Source organism: Ctenopharyngodon idella, chromosome 14, assembly GCF_019924925.1.
Source record: "Ctenopharyngodon idella isolate HZGC_01 chromosome 14, HZGC01, whole genome shotgun sequence".
NCBI classification, from domain to species: domain Eukaryota; kingdom Metazoa; phylum Chordata; class Actinopteri; order Cypriniformes; family Xenocyprididae; genus Ctenopharyngodon; species Ctenopharyngodon idella.
Window position 1 is genome coordinate 19,738,766 of NC_067233.1, and position 19,522 is coordinate 19,758,287.

The 19,522-nt window shown below is 39.5% G+C and overlaps 1 protein-coding gene across 2 annotated transcripts in view; it reads right to left on the reverse strand.

The window, feature by feature from the left end:
- stox2b (storkhead box 2b) overlaps positions 1-9,789 on the reverse strand; it is an 86,818-nt gene extending 77,029 nt beyond the window's left edge. The window contains exon 1 of one of the 2 annotated variants that reach the window (XM_051860731.1): positions 8,800-9,789. In XM_051860731.1, coding sequence (XP_051716691.1) covers positions 8,800-9,127 — 328 coding nt within the window. In that variant the 5' untranslated portion in view covers positions 9,128-9,789. The remainder of the gene's footprint in view (positions 1-8,799) is intronic. The other variant, XM_051860733.1, reaches the window with a different exon arrangement.
- Positions 9,790-19,522: the final 9,733 nt, after the last annotated feature.

Sequence of the window (19,522 nt, forward strand, 5' to 3'; positions counted from 1 at the left end):
CTGAAGGCCACTATCAGAGCAACCTGGGCTCTTATAACACCTGAGCAGTGCCACAGACTGATCGACTCCATGCCACGCCGCATTGCTGCAGTAATTCAGGCAAAAGGAGCCCCAACTAAGTATTGAGTGCTGTACATGCTCATACTTTTCATGTTCATACTTTTCAGTTGGCCAAGATTTCTAAAAATCCTTTCTTTGTATTGGTCTTAAGTAATATTCTAATTTTCTGAGATACTGAATTTGGGATTTTCCTTAGTTGTCAGTTATAATCATCAAAATTAAAAGAAATAAACATTTGAAATATATCAGTCTGTGTGTAATGAATGAATATAATATACAAGTTTCACTTTTTGAATGGAATTAGTGAAATAAATCAACTTTTTGATGATATTCTAATTATATGACCAGCACCTGTATATATTATATGATCCGCAGTTCGGGCCAAGTAATAAAAAAAATAACATTCCAATTAATTGCGGGTGGATGAGAGAGAAATCATTAATGTGCTGATTTTAATAAAGACACAGAACTCTCATTTCACGGCAAGACGCAACGAACTTGTGTCACTCTTTTACTTTCATTTTCAACTGAACTTATTTCTCTTTTGAGAAAACCAATTAAGAAAAGCATGTGCCTAGAGCACCTCCTAGTGGTCATTATATAAAACACAGGAAAATCCTACATGAGATATTGCTTTATAACTTAACAGCTTTAACTAAAAATATACACAAGCTTTACTAACAGAAATTATATAATTATATATTATATATAATTATATATCCAACAATGATGTAAGGAAACAGTGGCAAAATATAAGTTTGAAGGGAGTAAAGCCTGTGTTTAAAGGCTGTTAAGGAAATGTAATTTAGCCAAATAAGAACTTTAATTTTTAAATAAATGTTAATTTATAAGCAGCCTTTTTTATTCCTTTGTGCAGTGGCTCAGGAGATGAGTCTTTGAATCTGTAAAAAAAGTGAAACTTAAAATATAAAACCAAAGATTTTTTGAGGTAATGTAATCGTGTTAAAACAGATTTTATAAAATTGGTATCGAAAAAGCTATCGCTCAGGAATCGGTATCTAAGTCAAGGTATCGGTATCGAAATTTTTTGAACGATACCCAGCCCTAACCGTCACATGAATGTTTCTTATGCTCAAATAAAAAAAGCATATTTTTCAGGCTAGACTAGCCAATGCGCATGTGAAGTCCTTAATGCGAGTCTCAGGTTTCTACGGGATCCGGTGGTTCTAACGGCAGCTGCAGTAACGCAATGGCTTTACCAATCAGCGATTGGCTCTTTTCTTTAGAAGATGGGACATATTCCGCCATATTGCGCATTGCAGACAGTTTTCCCCATTCATAAGTATTAGGAGTGAACCGTCTTTCTATATCTATAGTCTTTGGAAGAGAGTATAAAATGCCAAAAATGTGATGACCATCTGCTACTATTGTATCTTTGAAATACTTTGGAACAAACATTAATATGATATATATACAATGGCAATACCACCACAATACGTCTTTGTAATTAAAAGGAAAAAGAAAACAATTAAATAAAACAGAAATAGAAAAATCTGAACTGGTATAAAAAAGGATGAACACATGATTGTTAAAGGACTGAATAAGAGCACTGTGACAGCATTGTAAAGAAGCAAAAGCTTAATGGTGTTATTCTTGGCACTGGAGAATAAGCTGTAAAAAGTATGAAAAGAATCGCCCAACGTAAACTGGACATTAAAAACGGTAAAACTAATTATTATACCCCAAATATGTATTCTTTTAAACATTACGCACAATCAAGTGCGGCATTCAAGCTTTGCAACAACAGACCTGTGATTCCAACCAGAGATGGTGTTATTATTGGTCCACTGATAATGAATCACTATCTGACTCTGCCCTCTAGTGGAGAGAAGCAGACCAACACCACAGGAGTACAGCAACGGGGTCATTGACACTTTAAAAGATTAATATTCTTGTGTTGCAGTATTTCGAGAAATATGCTCATGATATTTACATGTCAGGAGGTCAGCCTGAACTAATTATTTCAACAGCCTGAAACAGATATCACGCAGATTTCTGTAATTTTATTTTAGAATGTTTTAGCGTGACAAAAAAACAATACCATAAAATGTACCCATTACTAACACTATGTGCCAGTGTTTTCCTTACAAAAAAAAAAAACAAATCTTTATATTGCCAACTTTATTTTAATAGGACAGTATATAGGGACATGAAAATGTTCTGCACAGGAATGAGCCAGGATTGAAAGTCAACATGAAAAAATATTTTTATGTTCTACATTGACTAGCATTAAATAAATGGCAATATAAATTTTCTTTAGAATAATAAAAGTAGTAATCAAAATTGAGACAGTTTTGATTTCGTGCTGACCACTCATTAGCATTAAACTACCTGAAAACTTAACTTTACAAGCACTAGCTCTTGTCTGTGTGGTCAGAAGATGCTTGACATTATCCAAATATATGCTCACAATCCAGCACCAAGCAAGAATGATTTCACCCATACATGAAGCCTCTTTAGGCAAATCTCCAGGCATTACCATGTATGCAATCACAGGATGTGTTAGATTGCCATGAGTAAGGCGGATTTAGATTAGTGTGTAAAGCACTTGATGAATCTTATCAGTACTGCACCAGCAGAGGGAGCTGTGCACAATTGATCTCAATGCTTCACTGGGCTAGCCTGCTTTTGATCCATCTTAAGTGGATGAGATGAGAATGACCTCACCGCTGGGACTACCACAGACACCACAACACCACTCTGGTATTTCTCAGCTTCTTGACCGCCTTTTGTCCATGTGACGAGTGACATCAAACTGAGTCACCACCAAGGCTGCCTCTCTAGCAAGTCGAGTTACTGTGCAATTCTCCAATATGAATAATTAAAGCTTGTATACTATATACATAGATTTACTAGTATTTACCAGTCGCGGACGGATTACCAGCATAATCCATAGTTAATTCACCTAAATCAAGCTGGTCAAAACCTGTTATTAAATATCATGTTCAATATTATGCCATCTTTTTCTGACCAACATCCACCTCTCCTTGAATGTATGACTTATACTTGTGAAAACGCAGTAATATCCACCTCCAACAAACCAGGCACTTTGGAATGTGTCCGACTGGTGTTAGTCATCCATAAATCACCAACCAGATGTCATACCAGTATTGCTACTGCAACCCGCATCTAACCACATCTGAAAAGATGCCAATCAACAGCAGTTTCCATGTCAACATAAGCCAAACAGAATGGAACAACATGAAAATTAATTTAATCTACTGTCCTCAAATGTGGACCATCCCTAGACCTAAGGGGTGAATCTCACAAAACCTGTCAAAAACATGTCTGGGTCATTTTTCACCCAAAAATCAAAAGAAATAAATAACTACATTCTGCTTAAAGATAATAAAGCCTATTTTAGGACCATTACGATTTTTTTGCACTGCGACATTTTCACAGCATTTATATTTAAAATGCAATATTTATACACTACTAGTCAAATGTTATGTTTCTCACTCATGATTATTTGGTTAAAAGTCTTATTGTTATGCTTTCTTTAAAAAACTAATTTAAAAACAGGATATCGTGCAATTAAATGCATGAGATAATTGCATCAGCTACTTCATTATCGTGATTGGCTTAAACCTTTTGACAGCAGACTACTTGTGTTCTAACCTACCCTCTGTACATGCTTTATAAACTTTCATCTTATTGCTTTGCTCACATGCAGCATCAACATAGAAAATGCAATGCAATGGTAAAACTTAAGTGTCTAAACAAAAAACAAAAAAAAACAAAAAAAAGTTAAATTTACAGAAATGCTCAATCATGTGTGTGTGCGCATGCATGGGCAATAAGCTAATTATACTTTGAAGCATATAGGCTGAGAAAGGAAACTATAAATTTACTCTAAAGTGCAGGTCATGAGTTAAAGGCAATGCAATAGCAGCACCGCCTAAAAGTGAGCTCAATGCTGCTCTTATACTGTTCTGAGTAGGTTTTTAGTTTCTCTTATAATTACTGAGATCAGGATTTCAGTGCAATAAAAAGGTCTTGGATCGTTGCACAGGAAAATCTCAAACCAGGGTTAGATTTACGAGCAGTATAGTCAGTTGAGGGCATGGCCTTCTCTCCCCTCCCCGGATTCAACCTGTACAGACACACATACACACACCTGAGAGAGCTGACTGGAAACAATGCACACAGGTGAGACCACACAACCCTCATTCAGCCACAGGCAAATCACAAATGTTTCATTCTTGCACACATTCCTCAAACACACACACAGACTCAATCAAATACTGTGTGTAATGTTGTTAAGACATGCTTGCCTGAGTCACGGTATAATTTGCTAAAAAGTAAGATTTGTAATTTAAAAGCTACCATTTTAAAAAGTGCATAATCTGCATAACTATACCGTACACCCTAATATTATCTGAGCTTATTTCTTCTAACACTGGCTTTCACTTTGAGAGAATACAAAGAAAGCGAACAGCCACCTGTTTAACACTTCAGCCTCAAAGTTTAGTGCAAAGGAACAGATTTTTTCTAAAGTGTTCTGTGTTGTGTTTGGAGTTGCTGAGATGAAATGGAATAAAAATTTTATATCATGATTACTGTGACCTAAATGATCACAGTTATTAATATTATCACAGTATTGTTAAATGTGCTGAAAATGTTCAAAAAGTACTGATACACACAGAAATCAATTCACCAAGTTGAATGTTTGGTTGAATGAATGAATGAATGAAATATAATATTTAAAAAAAAACTGACAAACAACAAACAAAGTTTGCAGCACTATGCACTTTTTCTTTGCATTAAAATAACATTTACAATGATGGCCAGATTTTAAATGAAAAAAAAAAAAAAAAAAAAAAAAAAAAATTGTTGGTTGGGTGACATTATCTACCAACATGTACTACATGTTCAAACAAAGTTTTGACAAAAAAAATAATTTTTTTTTTTTTTTTAAATGATAAACCCACATTTCAGCCTCTAAATCATTAAGAAAAATTATTCAAAATGAAATGAGTCAAATTGAGGTATTTTATATGCTCTGAATAATTCTAGACACCTTATCCAAATTGTTTCGATTTTTAGAATGCACATTGGCTGATTTTCCATCAACAGATTAAAATTTACAACAGCGTTTAAAAATTCAGTCCGATTTTTGCTCAACAGCGAAAGCGTTTCACTCATATTTGCGACTGTGTGCGAACTGTGAAATGTATTTAGGAGCACGTGCGCAAATTAAAAAAAAAAAAAAAAAAGTCTCCATGGGTCCTCACTTTCATGAAATTGAGGGTCATAAAAAGTGTATTAAATTGTATAACAAACGTATTAAATATCATTTTAAGAGATCTTACATTTCCGGATGGAAAAATAGGAACCACAATACAGCCTAATGTGATTATTAAACTTCAAAAGTCTATTATTTAATTAAATAAATATGAGCACTACATGTTTCAAAGTAGCAACTCAGGGCTGTTGCACAATCTACAGGCTTGCGGTTTCAGAGCAGCTCACAATCAATGAATAATACTGCGCATTTGTGCCAATAGACTGCTTATGACCTACTGTTGATCAATTAAGGAAAGATTATATAAGGAAAGATTATTTAACATGTTATTCAATAAATAGACTTTTAAGGATATTCATTTAGTTTTTTTACTCACAATTTCTACTCTATTTTAGAGCTTGACATTACTAGAAAAAAAAAGAATTATAAAAAAAAAATTAAAATTAGGCTACCTCATCAGGTTTTTCAAAACAAATAAAATCTGTTACCATGGTAAATACAATAATTTATTGGTACTTTTTGGTAATTTCAAGACTTACTAACTGAAATTGCAACTATGACGTTGCATGCTCATAACTTTGATATACAGCATGTGTCTCTGCATTTGTACACTCAAGTGACGATCTACGAGCACAGTATAATGTCTGACAGTACTGTAAAGTCTGTGACTTATTTATTTATTTAACTTTTTATTTAGTAACAAGTTAAGAAAAATGTTAGAATAATGACACCAACATACAGACTGACAACATCTCATCCGACAGAAGATACTGAATCAGTAAACTTTCACTTTCAAAATAAATGAGCCTACTCTGCTGTGATTGGTCAAACGGCCCAGTCTGTTGTGATTGGTTAACCGCTTACAACGCATGTCAGAAAACCAAATGCCTATTGCCATATCTGAATCTCAGCTCCGGAGTCTTCCTCAGCACCTAATACAGAGTGATACGAACGACAGCGTTGGTTTTTCCGTATCAATTCCAGCACAGGTCCAAAGTGGATATGCAGTGCTTAAAAACACTATCTTCTCCACGTCAACAACACAAACCAAACTCTTCCAGGCCTCAGCTACAACTACAGTGTTCGAGGGTCAAAGACATTTGCGGGCAGCCCATGAAGACCATAGGCGGGCATTATGCAAATTTGTTACATTGTTACGTAGCTATGTAACAGGAAGTGAGACTGGAAATGCTGATGACTCGTTTCAGCAGAACTTTAATTTGTTGTGCACTCTGATCTTTAAAACTTCATTCACAAACAGCTATATTATACACTGCATGAAAGGTAATATTCAAAAAAAGCATAATAGGGACACTTTAAACACTTATGCGTTTTCTCTTTTCTTGGATGATCCGAACTTTCACACGCCATTAAAAACTCATTACATATAACTTTCTGAACTCTTTTTCTTGTCTTAAACACTTTAAAGTAATATCAAAATGAACTAGATGTAAAGTAAACATGCGAAGAATTTCTCTCTCCATCAATAGAGGGTTTTTTTCTCTACAGCTCAGCTGTTCCGCAAGACATGTCAAACACAAAGAGACGGATACAGCATAGCTCTTTCTCCTGCAAAAATAGGGGCGGGAGATCAGAGATAGAGAGATAGAGAGAAAGAGAGAGAGATGCGAGTAGAGTTGGAGAGAAGAAAGAAAACCCTGATGCCTAGAGCAACAGTTCTCAAAAACCTGCTGTTTGTCAAGGTCCAAGTCTCCTTCCTCTTTCCTACACTCAGCTAAGAACATGGTACAATACACAGACCTGTCCCATAATCTACTGAGCTGCAGTAGCAGTAATGGCTACAGATAAAGAGCGCTGCTGTCCTTAGTCTGTGTCCATGGGGCTGAATATGGGACAGCAGTTTTCTGCACTAATTAGTCTGAATAATGGAGCCGAATGTCAAGGGTCTTGATGAGGATGTGAGTCTATTAGCTTCATACACAACTTCAAAACTCAGTAAACATTTGATTGGTTTTGTTTGTCTCTTTGAATACATTCTAAGACTACAATTCTCACAACATGCAATAGCACAACCCTAACGCTGATGGGAAGGCCTGTTCCTTTAAGAGGAAGAAGAACACATGCATCCTCTGCCTTAATGATCACAAGAAGGTTTCAGGTTACAGGTGATCGAATGCCTCAATATCTCACAGCTGAAGACAATGGCTGAAATGACAGTGTCTGAAACTTGAAAAACATTGCATTTGCAGGGAGATTTCAAAGGCAGGAAGGCATCAATTCACATCCGAATGCTTTCGTAACACCCGGTCTACTACTAAGATATCTTCTACATTTTTGAGGCAGCATAATCATTTTTTTTAGAGAATTGTAATACTTAATATTTGATTGGTTTTCAAAAAAAAAGAAAAAGAAAAAAGGATATTCATTTAGTTTTTTTACTCACAATTTCTACTCTATTTTAGAGCTTGACATTACTAGAAAAAAAAAGAATTATAAAAAAAAATTAAAAAGAAAAAAGAAAATCAAGTGTGCTTTAGACTTTAGACTTGATTTTATGTCCTTGTAAGCCATTCTGAAAGAAGAAAACTTTCTTACAAAAACATTAAGTCATTGACTGACTGCATAGAAAAGCAGCAGCCGTTGGTTTCGGACACAGCCAAAAATGACTTCAAAATATTGATTTGTAAAGTGCCCATCACAGAACAAGCAAGCACAAGCAAATCATGTTTTCTAAGACAATAAAATATTCATTTTTAAAAGCACAATGGAGGACAGCATCTAATTTAGGGCAGTATCTAACTCAAAAGTATTAAAAATGTAAATTGCAGAGGCAGTCAATCATATTCCTGTAGATCTAACAACTTGAAAAGTTTAGATCTCAGCTACAAATACAACTTAAAACACAGAAACACAAGCCTAATATTTATTTACTATTACATTATTCATATACCATAGCATGGTGTTCCAAGTTTCAGCAATGAATACTATATGAAACTATCATACATTTTCAATAAAATAGTACAACTACTATGGTACCGTACATGTCCAAAAAGTACATATAATTCCATGGTACTCTGACATTTACCATAGTATTGAACAACTGCCATATTCACATACCATGGTATTTGCATTGTGCTCCAATGTACTTCAAAGAACACCATAAAATTACCATAGCACATATCCAAAAACCATGACACTATCATGGTGCGTGACCGAAAAAATCTTAACAATACCATAGCACATGATAATAATTCAAAAGGTACATTTATATACACACTATGGTACTGAATGATAATCATATATGACAGTCCAAAACAAAGCCATGCCATTATCATAGAACATATCCAAAAAAAAAAAAAAACAGTGGCACTACCCTGGATAGTACCATGTTGAAACGCATAATAATACCATGGTACTTTGTAAATGGAGAAACTCCAGGAGCAAGACTGATCACTAATGAAGTCCTAAGCGTTGTATAAACATCATATATGCACCATATTGATCATTCTTACCGAGGTATTTGATGTCGAAGCCCTGCGGTGGTTTGAGGGACCTCCTCATCCAAGCCTCCCTCAATACCTCCAGGTGATCCTCCTTCCCCTGGATCAGTAACACATGCTCATCTATCCAGCCCAGGAAAAAGGTCTCGGCTATGGCATCGGCCACCATCTTATTCCAGAAATATTTCATGTTCAGTGATTTGAAGTCGGCGAATATCTCGTAGCCGGTGTGATGGTGCGGCGGCTCCTCGCTCTCCGTCACCCCGGGCGCGTCCTCCGCCACGACGCGCGACAGCACGATGGCCAGCGAGTGCGGCGCGATCTGCAGGAAAGGCTCCATTGATCCTCTGAAAGATGCTTCGTTAGACTCGACGCATTCCACGCGCGTGGAAACGCAAATAAGGCGATTGATTGATTGATGGATTGATGGATTGATTGACTGATTGAGCGCGCGCCCGCAACCAGACAAAGAGCGCGTTTGCGCGTTAGTTCATTTGACCTGCCTGTATAAGGTGATGCAATTGCTGTAATAAAAGAACATTATGGTGATATTTAGAGGATAAGACCATTATTATTCCAAACAAAGGCCTGGATGGATGCGGGGTGTCATTTTAAAGGTAAAATGCGCAGGTGATCATGTTATTCTCCGCTGAAATCGCCGCATATTATCCATTCCTCACCTTGATCAGAGACATCGGCGTGAAAAATGACATCCTCTTCCAGCAGGGATGCGGGATGAAGAAAAACATTATTTTAACGTCCATGGATGAAAAATAGTTTTGCGCCAAAGCAAAAATGAGATTTCTCGTGCTATTTTTTTTCCTCGTCGAGATGCAGTGGATCCCTGCAGGCCGGTGCGTGACGATGCCTGTGTGGTTTACGGTGTGTAAAGCAGGTTATTACCTTGAAGCTCCAGCAGCTCGGATAGTAACGCCCTCTAATGGGGGAGGAGAGATACTGCAGGCGCAACCCTTCAAATGCCAGTCAAAAATGTATATTCTGCCATTTACTCACCCTCAAATCGTTCCAAACCCGTTTTAACTTTCAACATGACTTTCTTTGTTCTGCGAAACACAAAATAAGTTTTATAAATGTGTTTTCAAACCAATGGAAATTAATAGTGTCTGAAGATATCAAATACATACAAGAAACCGTAAAAGTGCTCGACATATTCCAAGTCGTCTAAATTTTTGCGGTAGTTTTGTGGGAAGAACGGACCAAAATTAAGTTATTCACTGATCATTCCCCCTGACTGTTCACGGCTGTGACTGGATGACTGTCAGTCAGTTGAACTCGAGAACCGCAGTGTTCACTGCTTCATTTTAAATGCGCAAGGTAGTCAAAACGAGATGAGTTCATTTGGACATACTGCGACGTCATCAAACACCGAAGCGAAGAAACTTGAATGTAACTCATTTAATCATTTTCGAAGGCCCTGGTGTGTAAATGTCTTTTGCGATGTTTTATTTGGAAATAAACGTGATTTGGTAATATTGGATGTACGTGTCTAATTTTATGTAACCCGTAATCATGATCGTTTGGTTGTAATTGTCGCATCTCGCTGGCGAAAAACTTCGGAGCATTTTTCCGCATTTATTTGCGTCAAGCAGTACCGACGTGTGGTGCGCACTGACTTGTGGGTAAACTTTTCTCACCACTTGTATCGATGCTCACTTTTCCTATGCATGGCAATGCCATTCGGACTAAACGCTAATTGTATCTGACCGAAAACATTGAAGTTCAATTTGCAATTTTGCATGTCACAATCATGCGATTGAAACGCCCTCGTTGCGACCAAATATTTCCTTAAGTATCTCCATTATGTGACAAATGTCAATTTTTAGATGCTATAGCCTGTCTCATTGCTATATTATGTGTCCAAAATTAGTTGTGTCCAAAATTTTCCAGGTTTTTTCAGATACTTTGGACATACGTTTTGAACCAGATCCTATATTAATTATATTTGGAGTTTCAGAAGAATTTTTGAGACTTACAGTAGTACAACAACAGTTTGTTTAATAGGCTGTGTGTTAATATCTGCCAAAAAAAAAAAATATATATATATTCTTTTGTTTTGGAAGAAAAAGGAAGTTCCAACTCGTAAGATATGGCTGACAGAGTTGACTGGTACTACATTTAGAAAGAATTAGGTATACCCTAAAAGACAAGATTTTATTATTTGAAAAAGTCCCCTTTTATTTCTTTTCTGCAAGCTTATGATTATTATGCCTTCATTACCTGCTTTTACCTAGATAGCACTTTGGGGTTGAGTTTTTGGGTGGGGGTTGGACGTGTTTTCTGTCTGGTTAGTTCTTCCCCCCCTAATTAATTTACCTATTTAAATTTTCTGTTAAATTATTATTACCTTCGTCAATTTTTTTTTTCCATGCATATTTGTTAGGATGTAAGTTTTGTTTGCAAAAAAAAAAAAAAAAAAAAAAAGGATCTTCTGCTGAAATACCAAATAAAAACATTTAAACATGAAAAGACCAGACAAAAACGAATTGTTAGATTACTATATATATATATATATATATATATATATATAATTATTTTTTATTTTTTTTAAATCGGAATAGCATAGCTTTATTGGCCAATTGTGCACGCGCACACACACACACACACACACACACACACAAACTAATTAATGTAGGCTATTTATTTAAATATCTACATGGTATTTAAAATAAATTCTTTTGTTGTTGTTGACAGACAATCACTTACATATATTAATATTTAAGATACATTACAAGAATGAATAATTTAGACGTATTAGTCTATTATTAGTGTATCCTTTTACTACCTTATTGTTCTAAACATATGCACAATAATTATTAATACAGAACAATAAAATATGCAAGAGTGCAATACAAAACAGGACAATAAACAAATCAATTCTTATACCTATTCATTGAAAAAGACAAATGTAACCGCATAACTGCATCTGTCATACTGTATGTACAGTAACCCCTGGCTTGGCAACAGTTTGACCTACACAATATTAGTGACATTGATGAAACTCATATATACATAAACTGAAACACTTTCAACTTTTACTTTCCTTGAACACTTTTTTTCTTACGTCATTGTATTACAGAATCATTGTATGTTTAATGGAGGTTGCATCCCACTCACCATCACAAATTACTCTATTGCGACAAATTGGTGGGGAAAAACTCCAGACATCCTGACAATTATAGCATCTAGAATGGAGAGAATCACCTTATTTTACTACCACATGATATCTATTACAGCAAAAGGTAGGGGTGTCAGTTTGATGGTTTTCTTCTGTTTTACTCAGGCTCAGACATGTAAACATGTCTCTGATGTGCTATTTGGTTCTCCTGTTTCATAATAGCCACAGGTAAAGTGTAATTTAATGCTTTAGAATGAAGACGTTGAGCATGTTGCTAACCTGCAGAAGGATTTTAAACCTGCCTGCTGACTCCACAACATTTTCCCTTTGTTTCAGTAAAGGAAGGGCCGTCGTTAGCATGGCGAAAGGTGGTAACGATTCTAGGTGCCCCCAGCCTTAGGATTTCAACCGATCCCCACCCCCACAACAACAACCTGCACCAGGGCTCCAGATACCCCAGCTACGGTATAGGCAGTTATTACTGGAATCTTAGCCCAATCATATTGTTTTATTTAAAAAAATAAATAAATGGTAACACTTTACAATAAGGTTCATTAGTTAACATGAACTAACAAGGAACTGCACTTCTACAGCAGTTATTAATCTTGGTTAATGTTAATTTCAACATTTACTAAAACATTATTAAAGTCAAGAGTTGTATTTGTTAACATTAGTAAATGCATTTGGAAGTAACATGAACAAACTATGAACAGCTGTATTTTTATTAACTAATGTTAACAAAGATTAACAAATACAGTAACAAATGTATTGCTCATGTTTAGTTTAAGATAATTAATACATTAACTAATGTTAACAAATTAACCTTATTGTAAAGTGTTACCAGATAAAATTATAACAAAAAATATAACTCACAAAAACATGTCCAGGTCACATTTCACCAAAAGAATAAATAAATAAAATAAAATAAAATAAAAATATTTAGCATCATGAAAACGTCTCAGATTACGTATGTAACCATGGTTCCCTGAGAACAGGGAACGAGACTCTGCGTTTACCGCTATGGGGAACCGTCACTCGTGACAGGTGTCCGAAATGCCAAAGAATCACACCACTCCAATCCTATTGGCCGGCGACAGCCTATGACGTAATCATGGCGTGATCCCGGAAGTATAAAGGGGGCGCCCGAGGAAGCAGTCAACACCTACTCGTCTTGAGGGACTGTCCAGCAGGCAGCCCGAAGCATGGCAACGCAGAGTCTCGTTCCCTGTTCTCAGGGAACCATGGTTACATACATAACCTGAGACATTGCCTTTCGAAAGGGAACTCAACTCTGCGTTTACCGCTATGGGGAACTATATAGCCACGCCGCCATGCTAAGGAGAGTGCATGCCAAATGACTAGACAAACGTCCAGCAGTTTCCAGAGAAACGCCGGGAGCAACTCCCCCTCGGGTCACGCAAGGCTGTCAGTGACAGCATTCCCTACGGCCAACAGCCCAAGCTGAGCCTAAAAGAGGCCTTCCGCAGAAAGCCTTCCAAGGCTGCTCAGGGCATCTGGGACCAGCATTCCGTGGAAAGTGGTCCCTTAAAGGGAATGTGGCCAGGAAACCAAAGGGAACCCCGGCCAGACACTAGAGGGGAACAAAGTCACCCTTGACGCCACCAGGAAGCCGTACTAACTTGGCGAAGGCCAAATTTAGTCTGGGCCAGCCCTGTCTGTTACACAGAATCTCCATAGCGCATTCTTCAGAGAAGAGAGCAAGTAAGAGCGACTGCAAGAGAGCAGTAAGCAACTCAAACCCACGCGCAGAGATGGGCATCCCGAAGAGCAGAACTCAGCTGAGTGCTATAAACCCTCATATTGAGGGGAGTAAAAACCTGCTCATCTTGGGATCTACTCAGTGTCTGACAAATGCACCTGAGGAGGCTGTGCGCTAGAAAAACCCTGGAACAGTGGAGCACAAACCAGCCTGGGGGCTGGTCTCAGCGGGAGACTTCATAGAAGTCTACAACCAATGACCAGCTTAGGGAGCTAAGCACAATTACAAAGTCAACCCAAAGGGAAGTACGAAGCTCAACCTAACAGACAGACCATACTGTAGGCACATAATTATGGAGGCCGGAAAAAGAGCCTACAACATAACTGAAGTTGTAAAGAAGAACTAGAATCACACCAGAGACATAAATCGGATGGTGGTATTTCACGGTGGCAAAGAAGCCACTCGCCTAAAACAAACGTGCTACAGCGCACGACCAACCATGCAATAAAGCTACTGTGGGTGCCCACAAACAGTCCATCCCAACACAATCCAGCGAGCAGTGTACTCAGTAAAGAACCTTTTACTCTTTAAGCAAGAGGAGTACAGCGTACGCCATCATGGGCTAAAGAAGGCCCCATGGGCCTATAACCTCGGCAGACACGTGGCATCAGCTCGTGGCAGTGTTATCAAGCTCCAGGCAAAACAAACCAGCTACAAAGGAGGTTAATGAGTCAGCCGGAGCCCTGGCCAGCCAGCGACATAAATCCCTTTTACTGTTTTCAGTAAAAATATTAAAGAAAACACATAAAGGTATAAGCCAGCATGTTCCTAAAGGAGGCCCCGAGGGCCTACCCGTCACACGCGGCGTCAGTTAGCAGCCACTAAAGTTCTAGGAGCAAAAATAGAACCAAGTAAACAACAAGGTAACTACTTAGCTCTACTAGAGCTAAAGGAGACCAAGCTCAAGGAAGTAAATGCATAAAACCACACAAATAGCTGGTTTTAACACAAGAACTTACCCTGAGAGGCAAGCCACTCAGAAAAAGTACTCAGTAAAAGCAGCTTTTACTCTCTAAGCGAGAAGAGTACAAAGCCAAGCTCCAACATGATACATAGGAGGCCTAAAAAGGCCTACGACTCGTAAACACGTGGCGTCAGCTAGTGGCAATCAAGACCCATCCGTGTTGATGAGTCAAATAGAAACCAACACAAACTGAGCCAACATGCAAACTAAAGGGAGGCCCTACTGGGGCCTACAACCTTATGAACATATGGCACCAGCCAATGGTAACTTAGTGACTAAACCAGCCAGCAGGCCAAGTACTCGCAAACAACTAACACTTGGAAGAGTACACACACACAGCACTTAAGAGAGGCCTGACCTAGGGCCTACTCTTACAGAGGTGGGCGTGGCCGATGGTGGTGTAAGTCAGAAAAAATTAAGACTCAACCATGGAATGAGTGCAAACATAACCAACTCAACCGTGCCAACATGACGATTAAAAAGGAGACCTGGAAGGGCCTACTACTTTTAACACCATGTGGCGCCAGCCAGTGGTCATAAATAGGGACCAAGCTCAAAGGGGACCAGCTCTAGACCCAACAAACTAGTTGTGGGTAACTAGCTACACAACCTGAGCTAAGCCTACACATTCCAACAGGCAAATGTACATGGTACAAATAACATATGCTACCATGGTTTAAGGGAGGCCCACAAGGCCTACCATCTCAAACGACATGCGCATAAGCCTGAGGCAGTGCTAAGATACGTGAGCAAACTCATGATCGTAAACCAACAGCGTCCAAGACAAGATGTACTTGGAAGAGAGGCTACTAACAAAAGAGCCAACAATCTAACAGTAAATGTAAAACAGTTGCTGTGGTCAGGATCAACAAGGGTGGGAACAAAGACCATCCATTCTAAGCAGAATAAGACTGTCTACACTCAACCTGAGTGTGCAATCCAACAGGTGATGCACTCAGTGAAGCACAAACCATAACCGGGGAGTACAATAAACACCACGCACTTAGATAGAGGCTAACCCAAGCCTACAATCCAGAGACAGGTGATAACCTGTGGCAGCACTAAAGTAAGCTCACATAATCGAAGATATGTAGGGCTGCGGCTTAGAACCCAAAGCAAAAAACATGCTTTGTAATACATGCCATCCAACAGGATAAATGTTTCACAGCCTTTAACAACAGAACTAAGATCTGTGATGAACCCTTGAGAACGAGAGCTAAAATCATTTAGCATCGTACACTCAACTTGAATATAATATCAAGGGGCTCATGCGGAAACATATAAGCATGACAGGTTCTGAAAGTGGGGCCTAGCAACACTACATAACTACCACCTGGGAGAACAACACCAGGAAGGCTAACAACAGTCTATAACCTTAGCTGTTAACCCAGCCATAGCACCTACATATATTGAAGGGGAAATGGGCATATGGCCTAACATCTCCCTCGGGAGGCGGCCAGAACTAGGAATTATACACCCTGAAAAAGGGGGTAACAAAATAAGGGCAATGTAACAAACAAACACCTGACCTAGCTCTAGCCTAGCTACTAGCTAAGGCCTAGTAGGCTTGGGCTTCACTTTGCAACCTTCAAATATGAAGGGAAAAATGAAGCTCTACAAGCCAACAGTGTCAGGCGGCCGAAACAGGCCGACCTGCATACAAATAACTGAAATAATGAGTGCAAACTCAAACAAGACTATAATATAGCTGAGAAGCTGCACTTAACACAGGGGGCTAAACTTAGCGGCCAAAAACACGGCCTGCAAGAAACTAGCCAGCCTAGTGATTCAGTTACTTTTGCCCAAAATAACCCCTTCACATTTACTGACTATATGCTCAAGAAAAACTATACAGGAAAATAAGGTCTAAACTTTTAAAATATAAAAATTAGACCCATCTTAATTCGTAGAACGAAGATTTCCCTTCCTTTCTTAGTATGAAGAAGGATAAAATCCAAAGTTCTGGCCTAAAAGTACTTTTCACTATCAAGCCAGAAGGCGGGCCTTCAGAAAAATATTCATCATGGGCCCGACTGTCAGCCTGACTGTCAAAAGCCTGAGCACATAGATGTTTAAAATGCTCCCGGGAGGAGGAGGAAGAAGAAAGAGCGAGGGCAAACAAAAATGCCCCGCGAGAGAGAGGAGATCGATCAGTGGTACTGCTGGCGCCTATGATCGATCACCTCCCTCAGGTCCTGCTTCTTCCTCCTAGCATCCCGCTCTCTCTGCGACTTACTCCGAGGAGGAGGAGGCGCACGAGCGGCGACACTGGATTTCTGGGCCTGTCTCTGAGCTTCGACTCGAGACCTCCTGGCTGTATGGGCCCAGAGCTGGATCTGAGCGGGATACAAGATCTAAATGCTGCAGAGCGCGCCCTCGCCTCCCTGAACTTTTCAACCACCGCCTCGACGGAGGTACCGAAAAGCTCAGTAGGCGATACCGGGGCATCGAGGAGAAAGTTCTTCTCTTTCTCCCCGATGTCCGCACAGTTCAACCACAGATGTCGCTCTGTGGCCACCATGGCCGCCATCGACCTGCCGATCGAGGTGGCCGTCTGCTTGGTGGCCCTCAGAGCAAGATCCGTGGTGCGGCGCAGCTCTGCCACCGCCTCAGGGGACAGACCCTGCCCCGGTCCAGATTCCTTAAGCAGGTCAGCCTGGTAGGCTTGCAGCACTGCCATCGTGTGCAATGCCGCACCAGCCTGACCCGCAACGGCGTAAGCCCTGCCATTCAAGCGTGATGTCATTTTCAGCGCTTTGGATGGCAGGACCGGAGCTCTCAGTGTCGGTGCACTCCCTGTAGCGAGATAGTTTGCAAACGTCTCATCAACAGGTGGCATCGACACGTACCCATGCTGGCCCAATCCCTCAACATCAGCGAAACTAGCCCGCTGATATCAATGAATTCGGGCCGAGTACGGGTTCTTCCATGCCTTCTCGATCTCAGAATGTAGATCGGGAAGGAATGGAAGGCTTACTGGGGTTATTGGGTTATGGTCAGAAAGGAACCGTTCGTCAAGCCTGCCGCGAACAGGCTCCTTCCTAACGCGCTCCCAAGGCAGCTGCAGCCTGCCCGAGGCGCGCTCCATAACCTCCAATAACTCCATATACGCCGGGCAGGGCGGCCTGGAGGGAGCCGCGGGCTCGCCCGCTTCTTCCTCCTCGGCCATCTCCTGCTCTCTGGGGCTTGCAGCCAGAAGAGCACTCGCTCCTGGATCCGAAGACGTCAAAGACAAGACGTCATCGTCATCCAGGAGCACGTCCTCTTCAGCCGCTTTGGTTTGAGAAAGGTTTACACCCTTCTCAAATTTCTCAGCGAGCTCCACCTGTGAGCCCCATGATTTCAGCCGCCGCTCAGCCTCAGCACGAGCAGGGCCGGAACCACCGGGCAAAGGTTCCCTCGAGAAGAGGGCCAGACGAGAAAGGAGCGTCCTCATAGGCAGACGCTCACAATTAACGCAGACAGCGCCCTCGAGCACTGTCCGCGCGTGCTCCTCGCCCAAACAAAAAACGCACAGGTCGTGTTTGTCGGTCGTGTTGCAGAGTAGTTCCTTACCGGAGATGAAAGCAATGGCATAGAAAAGACAGTCCCAAAAGACGAGAAGATGTTGACTGCTTCCTCGGGCGCCCCCTTTATACTTCCGGGTTCACGCCATGATTACGTCATAGGCTGTCGCCAGCCAATAGGATTGAAGTGGTGTGATTCTTTGGCATTTCGGACACCTGTCACGAGTGACAGTTCCCCATAGTGGTAAACGCAGAGTTGAGTTCCCTTTCGAAAGGGAACCAAGTTATTTTATAGATAAGATTTTTGGTGACAATGTCAAAACATTTAAGCACTTTTATTCTTCAAATTGTCAATACCTTAATACAACTAGATATTTCACCTTTTTATAATTTCCATTAATAGTGTAATACAATTTAAATGTAAATTAATGTAAATAAATATACAATTTAAAATTACTATGATGATGTGCTATGCGTATGCATGTTTCAATCATGACAACTCTCTGAACAGTTTTAGCATGTAATTGAATATATGAGGAGGTGGAGGATTTCAGAGAAACTCTGATAGCATGCTGCAGGACTAGCTTACAGCAAACGATGAACCAGACTATTTAAATGTTGAGAAAGCAATCTTTCTGTTTTACATTTCAATAATGTAACTTTGGATTTGGGGGTAATTGCTTAACTGTCTGGAAAAAGTGTAAGAACTCTTAAACGTAAAAACTTTTAAAATCCCTAAAATAGGCTTAATTTCTTTTCTTTTTTTTCCTCTTGTTTTTAGGGTAAAATATGACCCTCACAACTTGACTGTATTTTTGACATTCACCCAAACAGGAATCAAATCCTCAAAATCTCAAACATGCGAGGCCCTGCTAAAAGACACATTGACAGTGTATATTCATTCTTTGGCAATGTTCAACTATTTTCATGCCAATAAAGCTTCGTGAATCTGATAACAATTTTAACAGATTTAGACAGACTCTAAGAAATCAGGGCTTTCTTGTGCTGACATTTTTCAGACAGTCATTTCCTCCTCCTGTCAAACAAACGCACACACACATCAGTGTAAGGTGATATGTTTAATGGAAGCCAAAAGAGTGTTGGGTGACTGAAAAACCAGGTAACCATAACACCTCATGAAGCCTGGTTAGTTTCCAAGTATGTGAGCCATAAAAGAGGATATAAGAACAAATAGAATTATCACCTAGGAAACAAAATCAAACTTTGATAGCGTTTTTTTTTTTTTTTAGGAACCCAGCAGGTTTGTCAGTGGGGATTGTTACCTAAATGTGAGGTAGCCTACACAGTAAATTGACATAAATTGTTCACTTCAAAATTAAAATTCTATA